General features: G+C 52.4%; 1 protein-coding gene across 1 annotated transcript; it reads right to left on the bottom strand.

The window, feature by feature from the left end:
• Window positions 1-83: 83 nt before the first annotated feature.
• OSBP (oxysterol binding protein) lies at window positions 84-22274 on the bottom strand. Its single transcript, XM_067541556.1, has 14 exons — window positions 21300-22274; window positions 12806-13014; window positions 9803-10053; window positions 8461-8659; window positions 7892-7994; window positions 7518-7572; window positions 6907-7038; window positions 6456-6701; window positions 6125-6245; window positions 4445-4548; window positions 4060-4155; window positions 3228-3400; window positions 2659-2879; window positions 84-2568 (listed from the first exon to the last, which is right to left on the bottom strand). Exons 1-14 carry the CDS (start codon window positions 21860-21862, stop codon window positions 2426-2428), a joined length of 2616 nt encoding a protein of 871 aa, XP_067397657.1. The 5' UTR covers window positions 21863-22274; the 3' UTR covers window positions 84-2425.
• Between the last annotated feature and the right edge of the window lie 1994 nt (window positions 22275-24268).

The following is a 24268-nucleotide window of genomic DNA, read 5'->3' as shown; positions in this document are numbered from 1 at the left end:
AGAGGACAACTGGACATTCTGACATCCCCCCCCCATGGAATTGTCCATGAATATTTTTTTAAAGGAGGCCCTCCTTAAAATAGTGCCAGCCCACCAGTTCATGTCTCTCTTCCCCCCACAGGGGGTGGTTGTGTTTGTATCAGGAGACAGCTGTCCACCCCTGCTTTGGAGGGGAGGACCCAAGGGGTACAGAGTGGGCCTAGCCCTCTGGGACTATCACCAATGGCAAAGAAAGGATTGGCAAACCCAGGAACTGGGGGTGTTAGGGAAGCCACGTGGGTGAATGATGGAGGGGGGGAACTGTGTTTTCATTGCCCTCTGCCTGTGACCCTTCCCTCCCCATAGGGCGTAAGCATACGCTACTGGACAGTGGCTTGAAGGTGTGTATCCTAGCCCCGCAGGCCTCTGACTGTCATCCTATGCATGGAGCACTTGCATACAGGGCTGAAGAGGGGGAGGAGGAAAAGCATGGGGCTGGGGGGAATCTTCACTCACTTCATAGCCTCAGGCTCCAGGTACACAAGTGACCCTACCATACCCCGAGGGGCAGGGGATTTTCAGACCAACATCCTGATCACCAGGCCCCCGCAGCAGCAACTAGCCCGAGACAGCCCCAAGCCAGGGAGCAGTTCAGCCCTGGCATATTTCCGTCCCAGAAGCTAAGCTGGGCAGAAGCGGGGACACCACCCCTGAACCCAGAAAGCAGCTGCTCTTCGCCACAAGCTGGCTGCCAGGGAAGCTCACACAGCGCTGGGGCTTTCAGGTTTTTTTTAATTTAGTTGTTTTCTTGGAAAAAAAAAAAAAAATCAATAAGGCAAAAAAAAAAAAAAAAGTGGAGGGATTTGATTTTTTTTTTAAACCTACCAGTGTCCCTCCCATGGGAATCCAGGGTCCCTTCCCCAGCACGCAGGGATTGGCTAGCATTGAGCTTGGCCTCATCTCATCCAGCTGGTGAGAGGGGACCTGCCCTACCCAGCAAGCAGTCCAGGCCCAGGCAGCACGATTGCTACCCCCTTACCCTGAAGGCTGAGGCGCTGGAGTCAAGGGGGGAAAAAGAACTCAGAACCAAACATTACAAGGAAGGCACCTCAGTATGTGATTCTCAGTCAGGGCTCGGGGGAGACCCCTTGACTTTGGGGCTGGCCTAATTTCTGGCCCTGCCCACTCCTCTTTTGCCATGGCAGCGCCTCTGAACCTCAGGATCCAGCTCAGGCTGCTGTCCCTGCCTCCGTCCTCCCTGCTGAAAGGGGCAAGTGATTTTAATGTGGAGGGAAGTGGCCAAGTGGAGCAGGCGGGATGCTACTCCGAGGGGGTAGGGCCCTAGCCTAAAGGCAAGTGTGGGTCTGGGCCCAAGCACCTCCTCCCATCTCCTCCAGGCCAGTACTGTGCCTGAGGGGCTGGACGGGAGCTCCGCGGAGCTGGGGTACTCCCTGTGCAGGAGACATGAGATGGTGGGTGTTACAAAAATGGGACCCAGGGGAGAGGGGGGAACAGAAATCAAACAAAATATTAGCTCTCTCTACATATATATAATATACAGATATATAACAGGCACTCGCTCGGCCAGGATGCTTCACCCCCATTGTAGCTCCCCAGCTTCCAGAGTGCATGTGGGGACGGGGAAGACAGTGGGGTGTGTGCCCCTTGGCACAAGAGAGGGGAAGAGCAGAGAGGGTGGGGCTCTGGTCATTTCCCATGGCCCTCTCTGAAATCAGACTGAAAGGCCAGCAGATGCTGCCCCAAAAAAGAGGGTTCCATGAGAGCAAGGCCAGCCACCGCTCCCCACCCCCACTTTGGGATGTGGAAGGGGGAGGGGCTACGGCTCTGCATTGCCCCCTGCAACATTCCTGTTCCCATGGGCATCCACCAGGCTCCCTCAGCCACTTGTGCACCCCTAGCTCCTGACTATGGGAGGGGAGATGGACCCCTCCCCTCTAAGATATCCTGTATCTCATATGCCCAGCTCCCCCAAACCATCCCCCTGATGGGAAGTACATATGGGGGCTTCTGTTCTGACCCAGAGCCCCACTGTGTGCATGCCCTTTGGCTAAGGGTGTTAACGAGGGCCAGTCCTTTTCTACCAGCTCCAGCGCTCTGCCCTCCCCCAAGCTCCTGGAGGGTTTGGGCCGAGCCAGACAGACAGACATCCGTGTAAGGGAGCTGGGGGGTACAGTCAGATGGGGCACAGAGCACCAGTCCCAGGGATCTAGACAGCATCAACGTCAGTGTCAATCAGCTAAGGCAACCCAGCCAATCACCACCACTGGCTTTTGCTTGGGGGTGATTGATTCAAAACGAGCGATTGGTTAAGACAGACAGACTCGAGGAAAGCGCTAGGCGAGGAAGTCACATGATCGGCTGCTTCCCTTCAACCTCCATCTTCTTTCCTTCTCCTCCTCCTCCTGCTGCTCCTACCACTTCCCGCTCAGAAAATGTCCGGGCACGAGCTCCAGTCCTGCTTCTCTTTGCTCTCCCAGTATCCTCCCCGGTACACGTGCGCCAGCTCCTTGGTGACAGGGTCCTTCTTCCGCTCAAACCACAGAGCCTTGTAGGGGTCATAGGAGGCACCTGGAAGGGGAAGAAAGATTGGAAGGAGGGGTGTCAGATGCGCCAGCTCCCCATGGCAGGGTGAGGGCTGGGAGCCGACATTCTCCTTACCGTCCTCCGTGGCCTTCATGGCCTCGGCCTCACGCTTCTTGCGGGAGATGCGCTGCTTCTCCTCCAGCCGCTGCTTCTCAGCGTTGGCCTCGTCCCAGCGCCCATTCTCCATCAGCCTCTGGTCGGGCCGCAGCCGACTGTCAGTGGGGGCGGTGCCGCTTTCGAGGGCGTTGAGCGTCAGAGCCAGCTCGGAGAAGTAGTACATGTTCTCAGCGTTCTTCCTGTGCCGAAGCCGGAGGTGAGAGACGGCAGCGGGAAGGGACCCCGGAGATCCTCCCTCCAGCCCTACAGGCTGCTCCACCCGGGGGGGGGGATGGAGAGGTGAAATCCCTATCCCAAGGGAGTCCCTGATTTCTGCACCGACTGCCTGCCCTCCCAGCAAAGGAGAAGTGGCCGCAAGTGGGGGGAGCGCCATAGTTCCATACATGAGACAGAGACGGCAAGGCATGGGCCAGCTCCCTGTGTCTCATTCAGCCCGGAAAGAAACTGGGCCTATGCTAGACCAGCTAGCCCCCAGCAGTGTCCCAGCCACCCCGCAACACCCCAAAGCCCAGCAGTCCCTCACTCACGGGAGGGGGTTCCTTTTCCACAGCAGGACCTGGCTCTCCTCGGCTCTCTGCCGCCCCTCGGCGCCATTCTCCCCGCTGCCTGGAAGCGCCTTGAAGCACTCCATCTTCTCGTCCCAGGTGCCCAGCAGGACAAAGTGCACTTTTCCCGAGGGGTCCGTCACTTCTCCTGTCACCTGCCGGGCGAGAAAGTATGAAGTGGGGCTCCAAGTTCAGCAGGACTAGCCAGTTGCCTTCCCACCCACCCAGCACAGGAGCCAAGAGACGGGGAGCTCCCGTGTGAGCATCCAGTTCCGTTCCCAAGAGCCAAAGGAAGCAGCCAGTCGCAGGAGCCAGAAATTCCCCAGATGCCCTCTACCAACCCATTGCTCCCTGGGAATTCACCAGATTCTGGCACCCCCCGGCCCATTAACCCATCATTCCACTCCAGAATTCACCAGATTCCTCACCCCCAACCTGCTAATCCATTGCTCCCTCCACGAATCCCTCAGATCCCTTCCACCCCCGGCCCCGTTATCCCAGCATTCCCCAGAGCAACAGCAAGTTGGAATCAGAGCCGAGTCCCAACACCAGCAACACAGGGCTGGGAGTGCGGGTCACTCCCAAGAGGTGGCTGCCACATTACAGACCGTGTGTTGTCTCTCCCTCACCTGCCGTGGAGCAGCAGTTTACACTGCTCCTTTCCCATCCTGTTCCCCCCTCTGCCCCACATTACCAGGCCCTTTTATTCTCTCCCCTCCCCTATCCCCCTGCACTGTCCCCTCCCCCCCAGGTGAACACTGCGTCCTGCTAGGGGAGGGCACAGGACAGGGTCTGGGACAAGCCCCCCCATTACCTTTCTGGCCACATCTCGGGAGAAGTAGCTGTAAGGAACGAACTTGAGATTGCACTTGTCGCCTGTCTTGTGATTGATGATTTCGATCTCGCCAGACTGGGGGGAGAAGGGGTTGGGTTAGCCAAGCTCAGCAGGCACTTGCAAAGCACTTTCCACACCCCACCCCCATGGTAGTGATGAGGAAACCGAGGCACAGTCACTAGGCAGCTTAGCCCAAGTCCCACAGCAGGTCAGTGACAGAGCTGGGAACAGAAACCAAGGGTCCAGGGTCCCACTGCTGCTGTACAACATGTTCTGGACTGCAGAGCTGGGAACAGAACCCAGGACTCCTGGCTCCCACGTGGTCACGTTCTGGGATCCACCTGCTCCAAGTACTATTGCTCACCTGGTCTATCCATAGTTTGCCCACTATGATGTTGTGCACCGTTGTGGTGACCTTCTTCCACGTGTAGTGATTGCCAGTGGCGTGGAAGATGCAGTGGATGGTACCTGGAATCAGGGAGGCGGAGGTAAAAACAGCAGTTAGCAGACACCCCTCACACTGGGACAGGACAAACTCCACCCGCCCATGCCGCAGAAGCACCAAAAAAGGGAGTTAGAATGATCATTTTCTTCCCCCTAAGCCAGTCATACAATTGCTGACAGCACACTTGTGTCCCTCTTGGCCTTCCTGTTCATCTCTAGTAGAGCCCCCAATGCTACACAGACCCAACTTCACTCAGCCCAACACTTAACAGCCCCCATCTGCTTTTATCAACAGTCTGACAGTCGCAGGCACCCATGTTTAGGAAGTGCCAAGCTGGCTGTGTGTCGAGCTCCCAGCTAGTCCAGTCCCAGCCTCTCCCAGCAGGGGGCGCTGTAAAGTGTGGGGCAGCAGCACTGGCTGTGTGTTGAACTCCCGGCTACTCCAGTCTCAGCCTGAAGGAAATGGGGCAGGAGCGTTGGCTGTGAGGGTGTCCCTGCAGGAGCCGTGACATTGCTAGGGTCCCTGGTTTTCCAACCTCCTCAGAAGTGACTGACTGCGTTCATGCAGCGGCACTTCTCTTTGTGATCAAACTAAACTTTGGTGGCTTCAGCCCGACGTGTGTATTGGCTATTGTGGCTAACACGCTTTCTGGACAGATACTCGCGCCGTGTAACCGATTCCAGGAAGTGGCACAACACAAGAGACAGCCACGTGGCTGAAGGACGGGTCCCAGAGAACATCTGATTCCTTGCACAAAGAGTACAAAAGAGCAAGACACTCTCCAGCAAATACTGCAGATGCCTATTTCGTAACAGCTGATCATAACCTTTCCAGCCTTCCAATTGTACACCCAACCCCCCAGGACTCTGGAGTTATCTTCCAGTTGACTAGAACTCTCTCAGACCCATGATATTCACCATTCCTTCCCCTGGCATACAAACTCAGACAGCGTGGCCTAGTGAATAGCGCTGAGATTCAGGACACCTGGTTTCTGCTCCCAGTTTTGCCCCAGCCCGCTGGGTGACCTTGGACAAGTTACAGCCCCTCTCGGTGCCTCAGTTTCCCCCTTTGGAAAATAAGGGGAGTGACCCTGATCTCCATTGCAAAGCTCTGAGCTCTATGGCTGAAAAGTTCAAGATAAGAGCTAGGGGTTGTTATATACACACCGCCTCAACTGTGAAGCAGCACTTGCTTCATACTTTCCAAGCTTCCCACCCGCTCCGGCTATTCCCATGATGGAAACTGAGGCCCAGCAGCTAGGTGGCTCCCCCAAGATCACACTGCAAGGCAGCAGGAGAGGTGGGAATGGGCTGCAGGAATCGTGGCTCTCCAGTGCATATTCCTGGGTTGGGGTGGGGCAGAAGGAGCACTGAGCTGGGAGAGGAGTGGGGGGCAGCATCTTCACCGCACTCTACCAGCCTCCTTTCCTGGACAGCTGACAACACAACAGGAGGGGCTGGAGACCCCAGCTGGCATTTAGGGTCACAGCAAGGGGAGCAGAGATAGGAACCCCAACCCAAGAGGCCTGGTACACTTGGCCTTAGCCTGAGGAACCCTCCCTAGTGCATAGCTGTGGGGGTGTCGGTGGCCAGGACTCACCGAGGGGCATGATGGAGATGTATTTGCCACGGAACTTGCTGGTGATTTTGATCTCCTGGCGAAGCGTCCAGCCGTGCTTGGAGTGAGCATGGTGGGCAGCGGCTGGAGGGTGGTGGCTTACCTGGGAGAGAAGGGAGAGGATGAGACAGTCCCCAAGGGGCCTGTGCCGCCCAGTGCCTGGCTCTCCCTAAGAAAGGAGACCGTGGGGACCTGGGGTGTGGTAGGCAGGCATGGCAGCGCTAGAGGCTTCAGCTGGAGAAGATCTCTAAGGAGACCCAGCCTGGATGGCACCACAGCTTCGCTTGCCTTCTAGGGCAGAGGCTGTTCACACCTGTTCGCAGAGGGAGCGGTAGCCGTTCTCCTCCAGCCGGTCTAGCTCGAAAGTCTCCCCCAGGAGAGGGTTGAATGGCTTGCTGGTGCGGAAGACGGTGGTGGAGTAGGAGGAGACCGTGAATGCGGCCACGTAGCACAGCTGCTCCAGGGAGCTCTCGCACTTGGCTGCTCGGTCCAGCAGCTCATGGTACTCCAGGTCCTCGGTGAGGCGCTGCAGCATGGACAGGGGCTCATTGAAGTTCACCTGGGTGCAGGAGAAAGGAGTCAGAGGCGGGAGACGAGCCCAGGACCTTGGCTGCTCAGGGAGCCCAGACACTGGGAACCCAACACCCTTAGATCAGTGGGGCTGATGTTCCTGCAGCCCCAGTCCCAGCTGTTCCTCACAAAACTGGAGGCTACGTCTCTCAAGGAACTAGCCCCAGAGCATCCCCTGCAGGCTGGGGACTCACCGGCATGGGGATCTTGGAGAGCTCCTTTCCAATGCAGTTCTTCATGATGCTCCACAGGTTGAGGCTATAGTTTGGCTTGTTGGGAATCCGAGTTCTCTTCTCCTTTTTCGGGTCCTCGGGCTGATGTTTGTACTGAGGGCAAGAATCCAAGAATACATGAGAACCACCACACTGGGCGGACTAAGGGAAAGCCGGTCTGCAGCTTTCCCAACCCTGCATGATCTCTTCTCAACCCCAGCTTCCGTCAACTAAGCGTGACAGCTAACTAACCCAGCCTCAGTCCACGCAGCTTCCTATGCCTTAGACACCCCTCTCCCCGTCCACCAGATCTCCTCCCACTCCTCTTCCGACTCCACTCCCAGAAGGCCTAGTTCTCCCCCACTCAACTTTCATGCATTCCCCTACCTTCAGCCCTGCCTGTTTAGGCTAAGCCTGTCATGACCTTGGCTTCACACCTGCCTAAAGTACCCAGAAAACTGATGGTGCTGATCAAGTCACTGGTCCCAGGATCATTCCTTGGGATATCTGCCCACATGCCCCAAAGAGCTCATTTCCCTCTGGGGGCTTCCCTCAACAACAAAGACTGAGCCTCCATCTGGGCACAGAGCTACCTGCTCATCAAGGCTGAGGTCGCTGCTGGCGCCGCTGATGTTGCTGCCGGTGCGTCTGCAGAAAGCAGAGAAAACAAGAATCAGCACACCCCAGTCCTCAATGCCTTCCCTCCCCTAAGCGATCAGAGGCTTTTCTCAGTCTGAGGTACACTGGAGAGCAGAGGCATGGTACAGGACGTGGCAGGGAGGTGGAAAGGCCTGTGCCATGCCGATAGCTACCCCTCTTTATCACAGGAATCCAGAGCATGGTGGTTAGCAGCAGAAGTAGGTCTACATGATCATCCACAGGCATATGCATAGGGAAGGGGCACCCTCCCTGCTAGGCAGAGGAGCAGGGAGAATGATGCCCTTGATTCAGCCCCGAGATCACTCACTTGTGGCCCTTGCTCTCCGGCATGGTGATGATCTCTGGTGCATCGAAGAACTCGTTATCGTCATCTTCGTCACTCAGGTCTCCTTTCCCTGAGCAGCATTCATCTGCAATAGGGAAGAGCGACAAGCTCTACATGAGAGTCTTCAGTTCTCCATCTGCCTGGAGCGTGCAGCTAACACCCAGCAGGAAAGCCGGGAAAGCTATGGGAAGCGGAACAGGAGCACTGGCTTCAGGGGGAGCTCCCGGGTACTGCAGTACCTGCCTCCCCCAGCAGGGGGCACTATGGGAAGCAGGACAGGAGCACTAGCTGTGGCTGTAGCTCCTGGTTAGTGCAGTCCTGGCTTCTGCCAGCAGGGGGCGCTACAAGGAGCAGGGCAGGAGTGCCAGCTATAGGGGAAGCTCCTGGCTACTCCAGTCCTGACCTCTCCCAGCAGCGGAAGCTCTATAGGGGAACAATGCATAACAACTGAGAGCAAAAGGAGTTCCCTGTCACTCGTCCTTGCATCACCCAGCAAGAGCAATAGCAGACTGCTGCAACACAGCCTCGGGGAAGAAGCCCTGCCCTCTGACCTTTCGCGGAGCCCCCGCGGCCAGAGGTGCTGGCTGGCAGCACGGTGGCCCCTCGGAAGGCTCTCTCCAGATGATTGTGCTGCTTGGCCAGCTGCTCCAGGGTCTCCTCCAGACGGATGCGCTGGTCTCGCTCGTACTGCAGGGACTTCTGCCACTTCTTGCTGTGCGTCTGTGCCAACATCAGGAAGTCTCGGCAGGCCTGCAAGGAAGAGTACAGGTCAGTGCTGTGCCACAGGAGCGCTGCGCTAGGCTTGGCATACCTTCCTAGGCTCCAGAGGCCTCTTATTCCCACTGGGGGCGAACCAGAGCTGCAGGGGAATTTTCAAGCCACTGGCAGTGTCCCACCCCCAGCCCAGCCCAAGTGCCCAGCAGTCACCCAGAGAATAAGCCTTCTGGCCAGCCAAGGCAGTATTTTCCTTGCGAGCCCCTGTGTGAGACGCCCTGAATCTTTCAGTGGCGAGCAATGGTGCTAGAAATCCCTTAAAGCATCAACGCAGCCAGGGCCCACCGCGAAATCCCGCGGCCGAAAAGAGGGAAGCGGCCCGGAGTTTTTTTGGCGGCGAGGATTGCATGGCCCCAGCGAATTGGAGTTTATGTGACTTCGGCCCGTCACCATCATCGAGTTTGACATCCCCTGCTGTAGCCAGATTCCCCATCTCTCTCTGGTTACCAGGGGGATGACACCTCAATCCTCTATGGCCAGGCGAGAGAAGATCACTGAACCATGGTCCACCCCTGCATTAACTTCTCAGAAAGTCACTGTGCTGAGCTGGAGCCATTCTCAGCATGGAATCCTGCCCCATCTCCATCCCTTCCCACATCCTACTGTGATCAACCTCCCCCTCCACCCCCCCAGCACACTGAACCAGCCTGCCTGCTGGGCACAAAAGAGGTGTAATAGAGCATAAGGGGTTTACAACCTTTTACACTTCTCTGCCTATCAGGCAACCCGATTCTGATTACAGTAGCCAAGGAAGCCCTAGACAGGCACTGCCGGGCATTCATCACAACAGAGAAGGCACGCAGGCCACAGGTGCTCATGTTTTGCTGCACAGAAGGCTCTGATGGCAATGCAGGAACCCACATATTGCCTGCACTGACCTCCATAGAACAGCACACCTGCCCTCTGCTCCAGAGATTGCTTTCATTGTAATAGCAATCAGGGCCCCATTGTGTCACACCGCCGCAGACCACAGCCACTTGCCCCAAACAGTGCAAGACCTAGCATGCAAAGTTCCACACTAATAGGAGAGACATCTCTGATCTGGAGCCATGCATGCTTGGGTGTGTGATCTCTGCAGCTCCCTCCTCCCCCCCCCCCCCCCCTGCTGGCCGTACTCACATTGATCATGGCGTTGGAGGTGATGCGGAAGAGCGTGGCGCGCTCGTTGACCTGCTTGATCTTCTCATTGCTCTCGGCGGGCAGTTTGAGGGTCTCCAGCTCACTGAGGGAGCGCTGCAGCGCCGTGCCGTGCTTGGCAATCAGGTCGTTGCACGTGCTCAGGTCCTCCACTTTGCTGGACAGGGTGCGCAGCGTGTTCTGCAGCTCCGTCTTGTCCGTCTGCGACACGGACTCCTCATCACCCGACTCATCTGGGAGAAGCAGGAGGAGCAAGGATGAGCCACGTCACATTCAGCCAGGATGGGATGCTTGGCACTGACCAGCCACATGTGTTACCAAACCCTCCCCTGCTCCCCAGGCACCCTCAGAGCTTCCTACATTCTGCCCCCACCTGAGGAAGTGATGGTAGCGGATTGGACAACTCAGGGGAAATAGTGCCTCATCCTATCCAGTCCCGCTAGAGGTCAGTAATGATTGACAGTGGCTATCATCCAATGGCTGCTCGGTGGCCCACATGAACCACGCTTGGCCACAATGCCTTGGCCTTTACTTCTGGGTTGGAACTGTACCACCGCACCCCTGGCGGGTGCGTCAGCAATGAGGACCGACCCTAGGACCTCCGGTTCACAAAGCATGAGCCTCTCCTGCCTGAGCTAAGAGAGCAAGCTCTGCTAGCCAAGGCTCCATCCGCAGCCCAGCCAGCACTAGTGGGCACACAGTGCCATGCTGAGTGGCTGTGGGTTACAGAACCATAGCTATGGACCAAGGCTGGAGGCCACACCACGAAACTCCAGCTAGCAGCCCAGTCACTTGGCAAGAATTATTACATCTTTACTCTGTGCCAGTTCCCAATGGGTCTCAGCTCCTGGTTCTATCCTCAGAGCAGACAGGGTCCTGCCTTTTTCTACCCGGGAGCATCCCAGCAGCTGAAATGCTGGAGCCCTGGTTCAACTAATAGGGGCAGAGTTTTAGCAGACGGGCTTTTGAGCTTTCCTCCTTGGCCTAACGGCACATGCCTGTTAGCCTACAGGTCATGGTGTAAAGCTCACCTTGCTTCCCAGACAGCTGATAAGGGACATGGATCAGAGTTAAAGAGGGAGGGTCTTTTTACTCCAGACAGGCTATTTATTTTGCTCCCGTTTCAAAACAGAATCTGAAATGATGATTCATAAGCCAAGATGACAGTAAGGGGCAGGGCTATTCACTGCATAAGCTGCTCCAAGAAGCCTATGTGAAGACACTATTGGAACAGATCAAACCAGGAAATCTTAAGGGAAAGATCTGATCTGACCTTGTAGCTGGGATTCCTGACATAAGAGGAGTGTGTTAAACAGTAAGAGAGGCAACACTAGGGCATATATTAGGATTCTGGAAGCAAGATGTTTCAGGAATATCAGAGCCTGAAATCTTGGAATTCACCTGTCAGATAGCGGAGACAGTAAAGAGGATCTAGTATTGTCAGAGTCAATAAAGATATGACTGCTGATCTTAAGTTTTCCAGGGGAAGAACCAGAGGTCCAGAAATCCCAAGCAGGCAAACACAGAGCTATATTAATTAGTTTTATTGGGGTCGCTCCCAAAAACGTCACTCAGGAGTGACACCCCCTTGTGCTGGCAGCTGTGCATACTGTCCCAACTTGCTATATTCATATGGGTTAATCTCGAAAAGATCTAGAAAAATTGGGATATTCTCCCCCCTCAAAACTCAGCATGACCTTTCATTTTCCAGACTTCTTCCATCGTTTGTTCAATATTACATGGTGCGAAAGTGACAGCTGCTGTTCTAGCAGCAATCAGAGGAGACCTGGCATTTTTGTATTAAAGGGAGTAACAGCTGACGCTATTAGAGAGCTAGAGACCATCAGGGAACATTCACATTGTACTGGAAGTATTGCGCACCGAAAACTGCAGATCAATCTCACTCCCAATAGTGAAGTTAGAAAACCAACACACTTGGCACTAATTTCTATCTCTAATCAGAGAGGCCAAGAACTCGGAGACTGTTAAACACAAAACTCAGTCCCTGGGGATAGCCCCTGGACACCTATCAACAACACTGATTTCACGTTACTGAACATTTCAAACAGCAGCTGCCTGAGCATGGAAAGACCTTGTAAGACTGCATAAGCAGATCTTTATGCGCATTCGTGCCACAGCCCCAGACAGCATGAGGCAATAGCTGAGCTACAGTCAGACCCCCATGTCCCCAAAGGAAATAAAATTTAACAGAGCTAAATATACCAGTCCAGGGGGAAGAATGGCCTTAAAAGCCTCTTGCTGTAGAGTATAGCAGCTTAGACATGGCATGGGGAGCCAGGCAGATTTGTGATACAAACGAACAGGGAGCAGTTTGGGGGCGAACGATCTACAAGAGATGAAACAGCCTATTCACAAGTAAAGCAGAGTTCATCTGCCCCTTATGTTAAAGGAAGCTGGAAGGCAACAAGCCCTCAGGCTGCGTGTTGCCATGGGGCATCAGGCACATGGTTCAGAGGGCACTGAGCAGTGACTGGAGAACCAGGGGCTTGGTGCTGCGCAAGGCTGGAAACCTGTGATACTTGCCCTGAGAAGCTGAAAATCTAAATAGGATGGAAGGGAACATGCCAAGAATCCCACTGCGCAATGATAAAATTGTATTGATCCCCACAGTGTACACATCGCTTCCCCAGAATGGAAAGGTGATTGGTGTCTGTGGGGGGAAGCACTTGGTGCTGATTTCAGGTGCACAGTTCTGACCACCAACTGCACCCAACAGAGCTCTGAGCAGAGAGCCCCAAGAGTGGGGAGATAAAATTACTTAGGGAGCTCAGATCCCCTCTCCTGACACACAGCACTCCCCCCACTGGACCCCAAGCCCCATCTAGAAGAGCATTCCCTCCCCAGAACGTAAGGGAATTCAGTCATCATATTCACTTCCCCTGTACCCTCTGCACTGCACCACCACTCCGTGCTCCTGCCCTTCCATGGAGCTCCCTTGGAGGAATCATGCCTGGCACCCCTTACCTGATTCCGCCAGCATCTTGACAGCCTTGGCCTTGGCCAGCTCCAGGGCTGTGACCCAGCGCTGCCGCTCGACCTCTGAGCTAGCTTTCAAGTGGTAGGTCTGTGCGCCGCCGTTAGAGATGATGAAGTTGCAGGAGTCCTCCACGGTGATGTTGGCCGTAGCTAGGTTAATGGTCCCACGACAGGTGTGACGCATCTCCGCTTTCGATCTGAAATTATGGTGGAGAAGGTTGGGAGACAGAGGCAAACAATGGGAAACCCAGTTAGAGCTGACAGGGGCGTCACAGAACCATTGCTGACATGTACAATTAAAAAGATCATAGAGGAGTTTTTAAACTAAGTGCTGGGGGAAAGCCGACAGGTTGTGCTGGTGGGGGAGTGACACTACGTAAAAGAAAGCATAGACTCAAATATAGTAAAAATTTTAAATGAATCAAACTGTACCACAGAATCCCTATGGATAGAAATTCCATGCTTGACTAATATGATTGTAGCAGCAGGAATAAACTATCAATCACCTGACCAGGATGGTGACAGTGCTTGTGAAATGTTCAGGGAAACTATTAAGGCTACAAAAACAGAAAACCCAATAATGGAGGATTTCAACTATCCCCATATTGACTAGGTACATGTCACCTCAGGACAGGATGTAGAGATAAAATTTCTAGATACCATTAACAACTGCTTCTTGGAGCAGCTGGTCCTGCAACCCACAAGGGGAGAGGCAATTCTTCATTTAGTCCTAAATGGAGCACAGGATCTGGTCCAAGAGATGAGCACAGCTGAACCACTCAACAGCAGCAACCATGGTTAAATTTAACATCCTTATAGAGAGGAAAATACCCAAGAAACCCTCCACAGTAGCGTTTAACTTCAAAAAAGGCAACTACCAAAAAAAAAATAAGGAAAATAGTCAAATGAAAATGAAAAGGAACAGTCACAAGACTGAAATGCCTGCATGCTGCATGTAAACATTTTAAAACACCATAATAAAGGCTTGAACTATATGTATACACCAAACAACAGAAATAGGGAGCAGCCCAAAAAAAAGGCCACCACGCTAAACAATAATAAAAGAGGCAGTTAGAGACAAAGAGACATCTTTTAAAAATCGGAAGTCAAATCCTACTGAGGAAAATAAAAAGGAACAAACTCTGGCAAGTGAAGTGTAAAAGTATAATTAAGCAGGCCAAAAAAGAAATTGAAGAGCAACTGGAAAAAGACACAAAAACGAACAGCAATTTTTTTTTATTTTCTTTTAAAGTCCATCAGAAGCAGGAAGCCTGTCAAACCACCTGTGGGGCCACTGGATGATTGAGATGCTAAAGAAGCACTCATGGAAGACAAGGCTATTGCGGAGAAGCCAACTGAATTCTTTGCATCAGTCTTTACTGCAGAGTATGTGAGGAAGATTCCCACACCTAAGCCATTCTTTTTAGGTGACAAATCTGAGGAACTGTCCCAGATTGTTGTGTCAATAGAGGAGGTTTTAGGATAAACAATAATAAGTCACCAGGACCAGATGGTATTCACAGGAGAGTTCTGAAGGAACTCAGCAATTACAGACCAGTAAGCCTAATTTCAGTATCAGGCAAATTGGTTGAAATTATAGTAAAGAACAAAATTAACAGACACATAGACAAACACAATATGTTGGGGAAGAGTCAACATGGCTTTTGTAAAGGGAAATCATGCCTCACCAAGCTATTAGAATTATTTGAAGGGAGTGGAGGGTAAATAAACATGTGGAGAAGGGTGAGCCAATGGATACAGTGCATTTGGACTGTCAGAAAGCCTTTGACAAGATTCCTCACCAAAGGCTCTTAAGCAAAGTAAGCGGTCATGGGATAAGAGGGAAGGTTCTCTCATGGAGTAGTAACTGGTTAAAAGACAGGAAACAAAGGGTAGAAATAAATGGTCAGTTTTCACAGTGGAGAGAGGTAAATAGCGGTGTCTCCCATGGATCTGTATTGGGCTGTTCAACATATTCATAAATGATCTGGAAAAAGGGGTTAACAGCAAGGTGGCAAAGTTTGCAGATGATAAAGAATTATTTAAGATGGTTAAGTACAAAGCTGATTGTGAAGAGTTACAACAGGACCTCACAAAACTAGATGATTGGGCAACAAAATGGCAGATGAACTTCACTGTTGGTAAATACAAAATAATGCAGATTGGAAAACAATCTCAATTACACATACAAAATGATGGGGTCTAGATTAGCTGTTATCACATAAAGAAATGTTGAAGTCATCAAAGATAGTTCTCTGAAAACATCGGCTCAATGTGAAGCAGCAGTCAAAAAAAATTAATGTTAGGAACCATTAGGAAAGGGCTAGATAATAAGACAGAAAATATCACAAGGCCACTAGATAAATCCATGGTACACCCACACCTTGAATACTGCATGAAGTTCTGGTCATCCCATCTCAAAACAGATATATTAGAATCGGAAAAAGTACAGAGAAGTGCAACAAGAATTATTAAGGGTCTGGAACAGCTTCCATATATATATATATATATATATATATATATATATATATATATATATATATATAGGAAGACAGATTCAAAAGATCAGGCTGTTCATCTTAGAAAGAGACTACTAAGAGGGGATATGATAGAGGTCTGAAAAATCATGAATGATGTGGAGAAAGTGAATAAGAAAGTGTTATTTACCCCTTCACATAACACATGAGCCAGGGGTTGCTCAATTAAATTAATAGGCAGAAGATTTAAAACAAACATAAGGAGGTACTTCTTCACAAAGTGCAGTCAACCTGTGGAACTCTTTGCGAGGGGATGTTGTGAAGGCCCAAAGCATAACTCGGTTCAAAAAAGAATTAGATAAGTTCATGGAAGATAGGTCCATCAATGGCTATTAGCCTAGATGGTTAGGGATGCACTCTCTGGGTGTCACTAAGCCGCTGACTGTAAGCGGCTGGGACTGGATGACAGGGGATGGCTCATTCGATAATTGCCCTGCTCTGTGCATTCCCTCTGGAACATCTGGTGCCAGCCACTGTTGACAGACAGAATAGTGGGCTAGCTGTACCGTTGGTCTGACCCAATATAGCTGTTCTTACGGAATGGCATCATGTCAGAGTCGTCCAGTTCCCCCAGCATCCCAGCCAAGGAGGGAGAGATGGGGTTTCTGAGACTCTATCAGCATCACCCTGGAAATCAGCCAGAGGGGTGGCTGTGGAGTGCTGGACACTCCATATGGGGGTGTGTTATTTTGATTTGAGCTGCCTGCTATGTGGACATTATTAGCCAGGTCTCTTCCCTGCCAGCTTTCACTAACACATGGCAAGCTGCAGAGGGTATTTCTCTCCACGCTCATGCCATCCCCCCACATTGGCAGCGGCTCCCAATCTGTTCTATTATTGGGTTGGGCCGATCCCCTTTTATGGGTCTGGGTGGGGAGGTTTTTCTATGCTCATGTGATCTCTACACTGGCAGGCGTTTCTATTAATAGGGCAACATCTTGAACTTCATAGAACTGCCTGGTAATTTAGCCCAGCCAGCCAGCCGCACACTGGGCAGACCAGATGGCTGGGGATTTTATATTCGCTGCTGGGACTTGGCCAGACCAGCGAGCTTTTGGGGGTGTTAAGCCCCAGGTGGATGTGGCTTCAGAATATTCATGTGGACAGAACCTCCGCCCCCAAAGTAAATAACCAAGCACACTAGTGAATTCCCCAGCAAGCCACGTCACTCTCTGCTGAGAACATGCCCAGTAACGCACAGCGGAGCATGTGTCCACGCACAGAACACCCACCACACAGCAGGAAATTCCAGAGCTGGCCAAGGGAGATGTCCCTGCTAGATACTGTCCTTTGCGCTCGCTGATTGTGCAATAGTGATGGGAAAAGAAAGCTCCCAAATAATCATGACAGAATTAGCATGACTGGAAAGCGGGGGTCCTCTCTTGCCCCCCTCCCTTTAAGGTCAAAGGATCTTTCTCCCCCCACAGATAAGTTGAGTCAGCAGAGGACATCATTTCTGGCAAGTACACACAGCCTGCCTGCCCTGATGGTCATGTGAGCTCTTCGCCAGCCAATCTAGTTATTCAGGCTGCAACCTTTCCCTCCCCCACCCCAGCTCAGGAAGGGTTCGAAGTTCCCACACTGTATTGCTGTGTGGTACAATGCAGGGACATCTCCTTTTCCTGCATAACCAAGCAACACCTAGGCAGCCAAGGGCTAGCCCACACCCACACCTTCCCTCTGCCCTTAGCAGCTTGGGGCTGGCACATAAAGGTAGCTGATGTAGGTCATCATCCTCTTGGGAATGAGGGAGAAGACGACATGGGGGTGAGCTGCTTTATCTCAGGGGCTGCCACTTTTCCGAGTACACCCTAAACCTGGGAAGCCTTTGCTCGAAAGCCTCAGACAAGGAGGCTGGGGGAGGGGAACTGTGCATTCTCCCCTCCCACAGCCCCAGCTGTGTAACATGAGCTTGTGTTACCAGCTATTCTTACCCTCCAGGCTCTAGTTACTCTATGAATAATACAGGGTGAGCTATACAAAGCTAACAAGCAGCCGCCCCACCTCAGGCTCAGCCAGGCTGGGCTCCCTTCTTCCCCTTCCTCCGTGTTGTCGCTTTAAACTGTTCAGAATCAAGATGCCTGCATGAGATACAACTCCTGAACCATTCGCCTGGGACTTTTCTGAGATGCCACAGGCCTAGTATCAGTGGGAGGCCTTTCCTAAAGGGTGGGGAGGATGTGTCACCACTTTCTGCGGATTTAAGCTTTCATTTATTTATTAAATGATGTTTCTAGCTCTTAAGGTTGGGAAGAAAATCCTCCAAGCATGACCAAATGCAGGGCTGCCTTCCTGAGGCTGCAGTGCCTGTGCATCATGGCTTTTCTGAGCATTGGCAGGGTGACATTAACAAGACTCTGGTCAGTTTCATAGCTGCCATTCAGAGCCCTCTGCACCACAGTAAGAGTCTCAAGAATCTCTCTCAGATACTTGTATTTACATCGCTATCTGAACATCTCATAATCTTTAACATTGTCACTACACCCTGGAAAAGCTGGGCAGTGCCACTATGCCCCCATCTGTAAAATGGGGGCACAGACGGATTAAGTGACTTGCTCTGGGTCACATAGGGAGTCTGTGGTAGAGCCAGGATTTGAACCTACATCTCCCAAGTGCCAGGCTAATGCTCTGACCACTGAAATATCCTTTTCCCTTCTGCTGCTGCTGGGAAAAGATATAAGCAGAATCAGGCCTTGTGGCAGGCCCTCAGGAGGATCCAAAGACAGAAGGCAGGAGTACAACAGCAGACCCAGACCTGGTCTACACCAAAAAATTAGATTGATCTAGCTACGTTGCTTAGGGCTGTGAAAGTTTCACGTGGAGTGGTGTAGTTAGATCAACCTAACCCCCTGGGGTAGAGGCAGCTAGGCTGATAGAAGAATTCTTCCTTCGACCTAGCTGTCACCTCTCGGGGATGTGAATTACCTACATCAAAGGAAAACTTCACGCTGCAATACAGTGCTACAGCAGCAGAGCTGCATTTGAAGTGTAGCCATAGCCCCACACCCTCACACTCACAACAGCTAGGAGGCTATGGTAGGGGCAGAGTACTGAAAGCCCAACAAGCAGGAGATGGAAGAAAAAAAACTTCTCCTTTCCAGTGGCCAGAGGGGAGGCTTCGAGCTTGTCAAACATCTAGTTGCCAGAGGCAGATATGAAGAAGCCTCCTCAAGCTAGGGATGGGGCTGGACTCAGCAGGAGGTCCCAGCCCCGCCCTCTCTATCCAATCTTCAATACTGATCTTTTAACCCCTGTGCAGGCTCTGGGACTCAGATGTCAGCTACAGGAAGGGTGTGCAAATGGTTTTGCTCTACCTGCAGATATTTACCATGGAGGTGACAATGAAATTACTTCCTGCCTGCCCAAAGCTGTGCTACAGCAAGCTGGCAAGCTAAGCCAGGTCAGATGGGAGATGCACAGCGAACCCTGAGGCGCTACAAGCAGTAGTGCAAGCAATTCGGGAAGAGGTGACTTCCGAGGTGGTAGTGACTCAATGCCCCAGCCTGGTGGTGAATACCATACTGCACGAGGTGCTGGAGTAAGCAGAGGCTCTGGTGATTCAAATCTTATTGCACTCCCCACCCCAACCTGGGCATAATGGCCAAATCCAACTCAGAGGGCTGGGTAAAGTGATGCCTGAATCCAGTTTAAACATCACTTTGAGATCTTTCAGGGCAGATGGTGATGGAGAAACATTTCAGTGGATTTTTAGACACAGGATCTAACTTGCTCACCCTGGTAGAGGACAGCAGTCCTCATTTCCACCCCAGCATCTTGGAGGGCCTGGTGCACAGAACCTCGCCACCACATACAGTGGCACTTTACCACCTTGACACCCACAAGCAGCCAGACTGAGCAGCACTGTTACACAAGAAGAAGGCTGCAGCTGCCTTGGAGTCCCATTATGTCTGCATTGTCCAAAAGTCAGAGGGGTAGGGGGTCCACATGACCCCCGAGAGGTTGCTCTCCACTTCCCCCAGGGCACAAGGCACTGCAGGGCTAAACTGATCACACCTCACTGATCCACGCACTTAAAACAAGAAAGTTCAGGTTGGTCCCTGAAAGGGGAAGGAACCCAGGAGACATGTTATGGACTAGCCGCCCTACGGGGGGGTGGTGGTGGTGTAGTGTGTAGCCTGTGATTCTCAGTAGAATGTGAACCTAGGGCAAGCAGGGTAGGATACAATGGACTGAAAGGGGCTTAGGGTTAGCAGCTGCCAGTTATGATACCTAGCCCTTATCTAGTGATCAGTAGATCTCAAAGTGGCCAGTATACAGGATGATGTAAGAACCTGCTGTGGCAGAAGTGGGATAATCTGTCTCCTACTTTAGGTCTCCTCTAGTCCTAATAGTTAGAGATTGGATTAAATATGAAATTTAATATACCTTCCAAAAATGTATCATTAATTAATCTGGATGTTCTTAATCTCTATATAGATGTCAAATTCCTTTTTGAATCTTGCTAAATTCTGTACCTCAATGACTTCATGTGGCAGTGAGTTCCAGAGGCTAACACCACACTGGTGTGAAAAAAGTATTGGTTTCATTGGTTTTGAATGTCCCTTGTTCTAGTGTTTGGAGGCAGGGAGAACAGAAACTCCCCATCTCCCTTCTCTAAACCAAGCATTATTTTATAGACTTTTACCATGCCCCTTATTCATCTTCTCTCTAAAGCAGCCATCCCAATCTTTTCAATCTCTCTGCTTGGGAGAGTTATCCAGGCCTTTGATCATTTTCATCTCCTTTTCCTGAACTCCCTCTAGTTCTGCTATAAAACAGATGCCATAATCTCTCTCTATAGTGGCCTTGCTCTACAGAAAGATCCCTGATGTTTAAAGGAGCCTGTTGCACTCAGGAAGCTCTCTCTGTAGGGGTTGCCACCAGTACCTGTAACTGAGGAGCTCACTGCAAAGGAGGTAGGGGAGAAACACAACTGGCCTCTCTTCCAAGGGGAAGGTACCTGTAACAGCTGAAAAGCCCCATTGGTCAGGGGATGAGGAAGGGGGCTCTCTCGCTTTCTCAAGGGGTTGCGGGTTTTTCTCCTGGGAAAGGGGAATTTTCATCACACATAGGGGCACAGATCCTGCTACCTGAAGGAGCCTGTGGTCTAAGTACTTATCTGGCCCATCTTTACAACACCATTGTGAGACAGGGCAATATTATTTGCAGTTTACAGATGAGGCTGAGAGTCTGGCTTCCCCAAGGTCACAAGAGTCTGTGGCAGGAAATTGACTGACCCAGTCCAGTCCTTTAACTACAAGAACATTCTTCCCTGTTGGGGGCAGCAGGGGAGCTTCTCCCTCTGGAGAAGTAATCACTATCTGAGTTAATGTATAAACCTGTTGATGTGAGGACAGGATTATTGACAACAGCGGAGCAGCCCAGTGCTACTTTGGGAGAGTGTGAAAAGGTCTCTTCCCAGTGGGAGCAACACCAGGACTGGGTTACAGAGCAAGAGGTACGGTACCCGAGGAACCCGTTGCTCTGAGTGGAAAAAGACACCTCTTCGTTGGGACGTCCCAAACCCAGAGGGGTGCCAGTGTGAGGGAAGGGCTGGATCTATAATCGCTGCAAGGCTGAATCTCTCTCCCTAAAGGGGGGGGTCCCAAGGGGAGGCAGTCCCACAGTATAGCACGTGCCATGACCTGTAGTAGCTTGGGGGAGGGGAGGCTCAGTGGGAGGGTCTTGCTCAAAAGGAGGGGGGGCCACAGGCCCTTCTTGGTAGCAGTTCAGCACCCCACTGCTCTGGGGGGCGGGGCAGCAGCGTCTCACCCGTAGTAGCTCAGGAGCAGGGGGTAAAGGTTGGGACCTACCACTGGGGGCGGGGCAGGGGCTGGCCGGGCGCAGCACAGCAGCCGGGTGCTACGGGACAGGAGGGCTCAGGGGGCGGGGCCGATCCCCCCGGGGGTGGGGCGGGGCCTCGGGGTGAGGGGGCGGGGCCTCACCGGTAGTAGCTCAGCAGCCCGTTGCTCAGCACGAACCAGCGCCGCTGGTAGCCTTTGATGTAATTGGTCCATTTGAAGAGCCAGCCCTCGCGGGCAGAGCCGGAAGCGGAGCTGCCCGACCCGGAAGCGGCTGTCATCCCGCCCGGGCCTGGGCCCGCCCCGACGGGGCCCCCGCCTGGCGCCGCCGAGGGGAGCGGAGGGGCCGGGGCAGGCCCAGAGCAGCCGCCGCCGCCGCCGCCGCCGCCGCCGCCTCCTCCAGCGGCTGGGGCCGAGGGTCCGGGCGCCGCCGCTGGGCCTGGGCCGGGCCCGCAGCCAGGCCCCGCCGCCCGCAGCTCCGACATCTCGCGCCGCGTCCGAGAGCTCGTCGCGCCGCCGCCGCCGCCGCCGCCCGGAGCCCGACTCCCCAGCGCCCTGCCCCCTCCTCCGTGCGCCGCCGCCGCCGCCGCCGCTGCGCCGTCAGCCGCCCCACCTCCCGCGCGCTGCCCATGGGCGGCCCCGCCCCACTCCGGAGAGGCGGGGCTGGAGTCCCACCGCCCGCCGCGTGCCCGCCCGGGCGCTCTCATTGGCCTAGCGGCCTCTGCTGGGCGGGACCTGGCACCCGAGTGGCTGATGCCGGACGCCGCTGCCCGCCCAGTGCCTCCTCTTCCCCCTTCTCATTGGCTGTCTTGCCTGCTCGTCGCTGGTCTGTATCCAACGGGGACCTGTGGGCGGGGATCATACAACATCACCTTTGAGCCGAGACGCTATTGGTGGAGGACGCTAGACGCTAAGATGTGACTCATCCTCCGGCTGATTGGCTGGGTGGGCTCCAGTGGGCGGGGTCTCCGCCAGCCGCACGCTGGGATTGGCGCTGAACCAGTGGCCAACAGTCTACTCCCCAGGATGGAAGCAGCGGGAGGCGGAGCAGGGCTCTTGGACGTGTCTTGCTGACCTGTGACCCCTGACCCAGAGCGACTCTCACCATGACGTGCCAACCTCTGACCTGCCACTGGGGCCAGGACCCCAGCATGCCTACTGAGCCCAGATGCTAGCTCTGGCCCCTTTGAGGCCCCAGGTCACGGCTGGGCAAATGGGTCCCACGTTGGCCATGGACTCAGTCAAGGTCACACGGTGTCTGTGGCAGAGCCGGGAATGGTACCCGAGCACCCCAGCCAAATCCCCACAGACGCTCAGGATCCTAATCCACCATCTGTAAAGGACAGCATAGGGCAGGATCCGCTGGGAGGAGGGGATTGAAGCTGGGCTGCTCCCTACTCCCTGCATGGATTCATCCCACCAACCTGCTCCACATGGGGGGAAATCCACACAGACCCTTGCCAAATAGGTGATCATAAACTAAAGGTGGAAACTAGGAGACATGGACAGCCAGGAACGGAGAGCGTGTTAGAAGTATTTTCTGCTTGTCAGGTCCAAATATAAGGATGTGCAAGATAAGGATTTCCCCATCAGCAGTGAGAAAAGACTGTTCCCTGAAGAGCAATGAAGAGGGGAAAAAAGCATAATTGTGTGAAAAAGGAGATGACAAATGCACCACTGTCATGTAACCCAGCACTTTGCTGCCCAGTCAGGAATGGACAATGACTAATGGATGCAGATAATAATATAGTGCTTTTTATCAGTAGATCTCAAAGCACATTAACATTTTTAATGTATTTCTCCTGAACATAACCCTGAGAGGCAGAACTATGCTACTATCCCTAATTTTTGCATATGGGGGGTACTGAGGCAGAGAGGCTTGCCTAAGGTCACAAGGAAGTTGCTGAGGAAGTCAGCATCACATCAGCATTTTTCTTACTTTGTCCATCTGTACATTTAGATTGTTGATGGTGATATATTTCATCAGTCTGTATGTGTAGACAGTGAAATCAATGTTTGCTGACATTCACTGATAAAAATCTAATCCTTTCAACCCTCTTCGAAGCTCAAACCACAAATACATTATGAAGCCACATCCCAGTCAGATGCCACTCAGGCTGTGACATTACACTTTCTCAGCTCAGATAATGGGAGAGAAATTGCATAAAAGAATTGTGTGTGGTTAAATTATGCTGACACCTAGTCCCTGCATTTTTAACACAAATAATGAAGGATTTGGTGTATTGTACAATTATGGTTGCAGTACATATTGGCATTGAATGTTTAAAGTGCACCTTAATTTCTTTGAACAATCACCACTTGATCTGCAGCAGTTGTGAGGAGCTTGCTATTAAGAGAAACCCAGATCCTCACAGGTATTAGGTACCTAACTCCCATTGAAATCCATGGGAGTTAAGTACCCCAGTACCTTTTGAGGATCTGGGTCCAACCCAATAATGAGGTGGTTGCCTAATTAATTACGCACACAGGATGCTCTAATTACCTTGCTCACTTTTAGAATTGTGCTTGCAAAGGCAAGGGATGGTACATCTCCAGGCTGCATTGTCTTATTTTAAAAATCCCAAAGCTTTTTGATTGACCTGAATTGACTCTTTTCTGTTTGTCGATTTACATACATTTTTAGAAATTGACTTTTCACTCAGATTTCAGAGGGGAAATTTTTTTGAAAGCTCAAATTCTCACAGGACACAAGAACTCCTTTTCCTATCCCCTCCAACTAGTTACACATTCTCCCACAGCTGGACTTCTCTGCAGCAACCATTTAATCTTGCTGTTCTACCTAAGAAGCAGCAAGGGCCAGTGGGATGACACTTAGACTTCAATTGTGCCATTCAGGCCACTTGCTCCTCCACCTTCAGAGTTCCTTACGGACCCAGCCTCTCTCTGATCCTATGAAAGAGCTACATGGAACAGCATGGACTAAAATGCCAGCAATACAGAAACACCAACCAGCTCTCCATCATGCTGGTTGAGATGAGCCACTAAATGAAGAGCCGCTGCTGATCCAAATCAAGGACGGACGGACGGACTGACTGACAGATGGCAGTGGCTGGCAAGGGGAGCACACTGAAGAACTCGCTACCTCCATAGCA

The sequence above is a fragment of the Emydura macquarii genome, unplaced genomic scaffold (assembly GCF_026122565.2).
Source record: "Emydura macquarii macquarii isolate MOO-44397 ecotype Brisbane River unplaced genomic scaffold, CSIRO-AGI_Emac_v2 contig_670, whole genome shotgun sequence".
Classification (NCBI taxonomy): Eukaryota; Metazoa; Chordata; order Testudines; family Chelidae; genus Emydura; species Emydura macquarii.
The sequence above is the reverse complement of the archived record's forward strand: the minus strand, read 5'-3'. Positions and strand labels throughout refer to the sequence as shown.

Coding starts and splice junctions, on each gene's coding strand:
- OSBP (XM_067541556.1), bottom strand. CDS start 21,862: ATGAGAGCGCCCGGGCGGGCACGCGGCGGGCGGTGGGACTCCAGCCCC. Junction 13,015..21,299: donor GGGCTGCTGAGCTACTACCG/GTGAGGCCCCGC, acceptor CCATAATTTCAG/ATCGAAAGCGGAGATGCGTC. Junction 7,573..7,891: donor CCGGAGAGCAAGGGCCACAA/GTGAGTGATCTC, acceptor TGCTTTCTGCAG/ACGCACCGGCAGCAACATCA.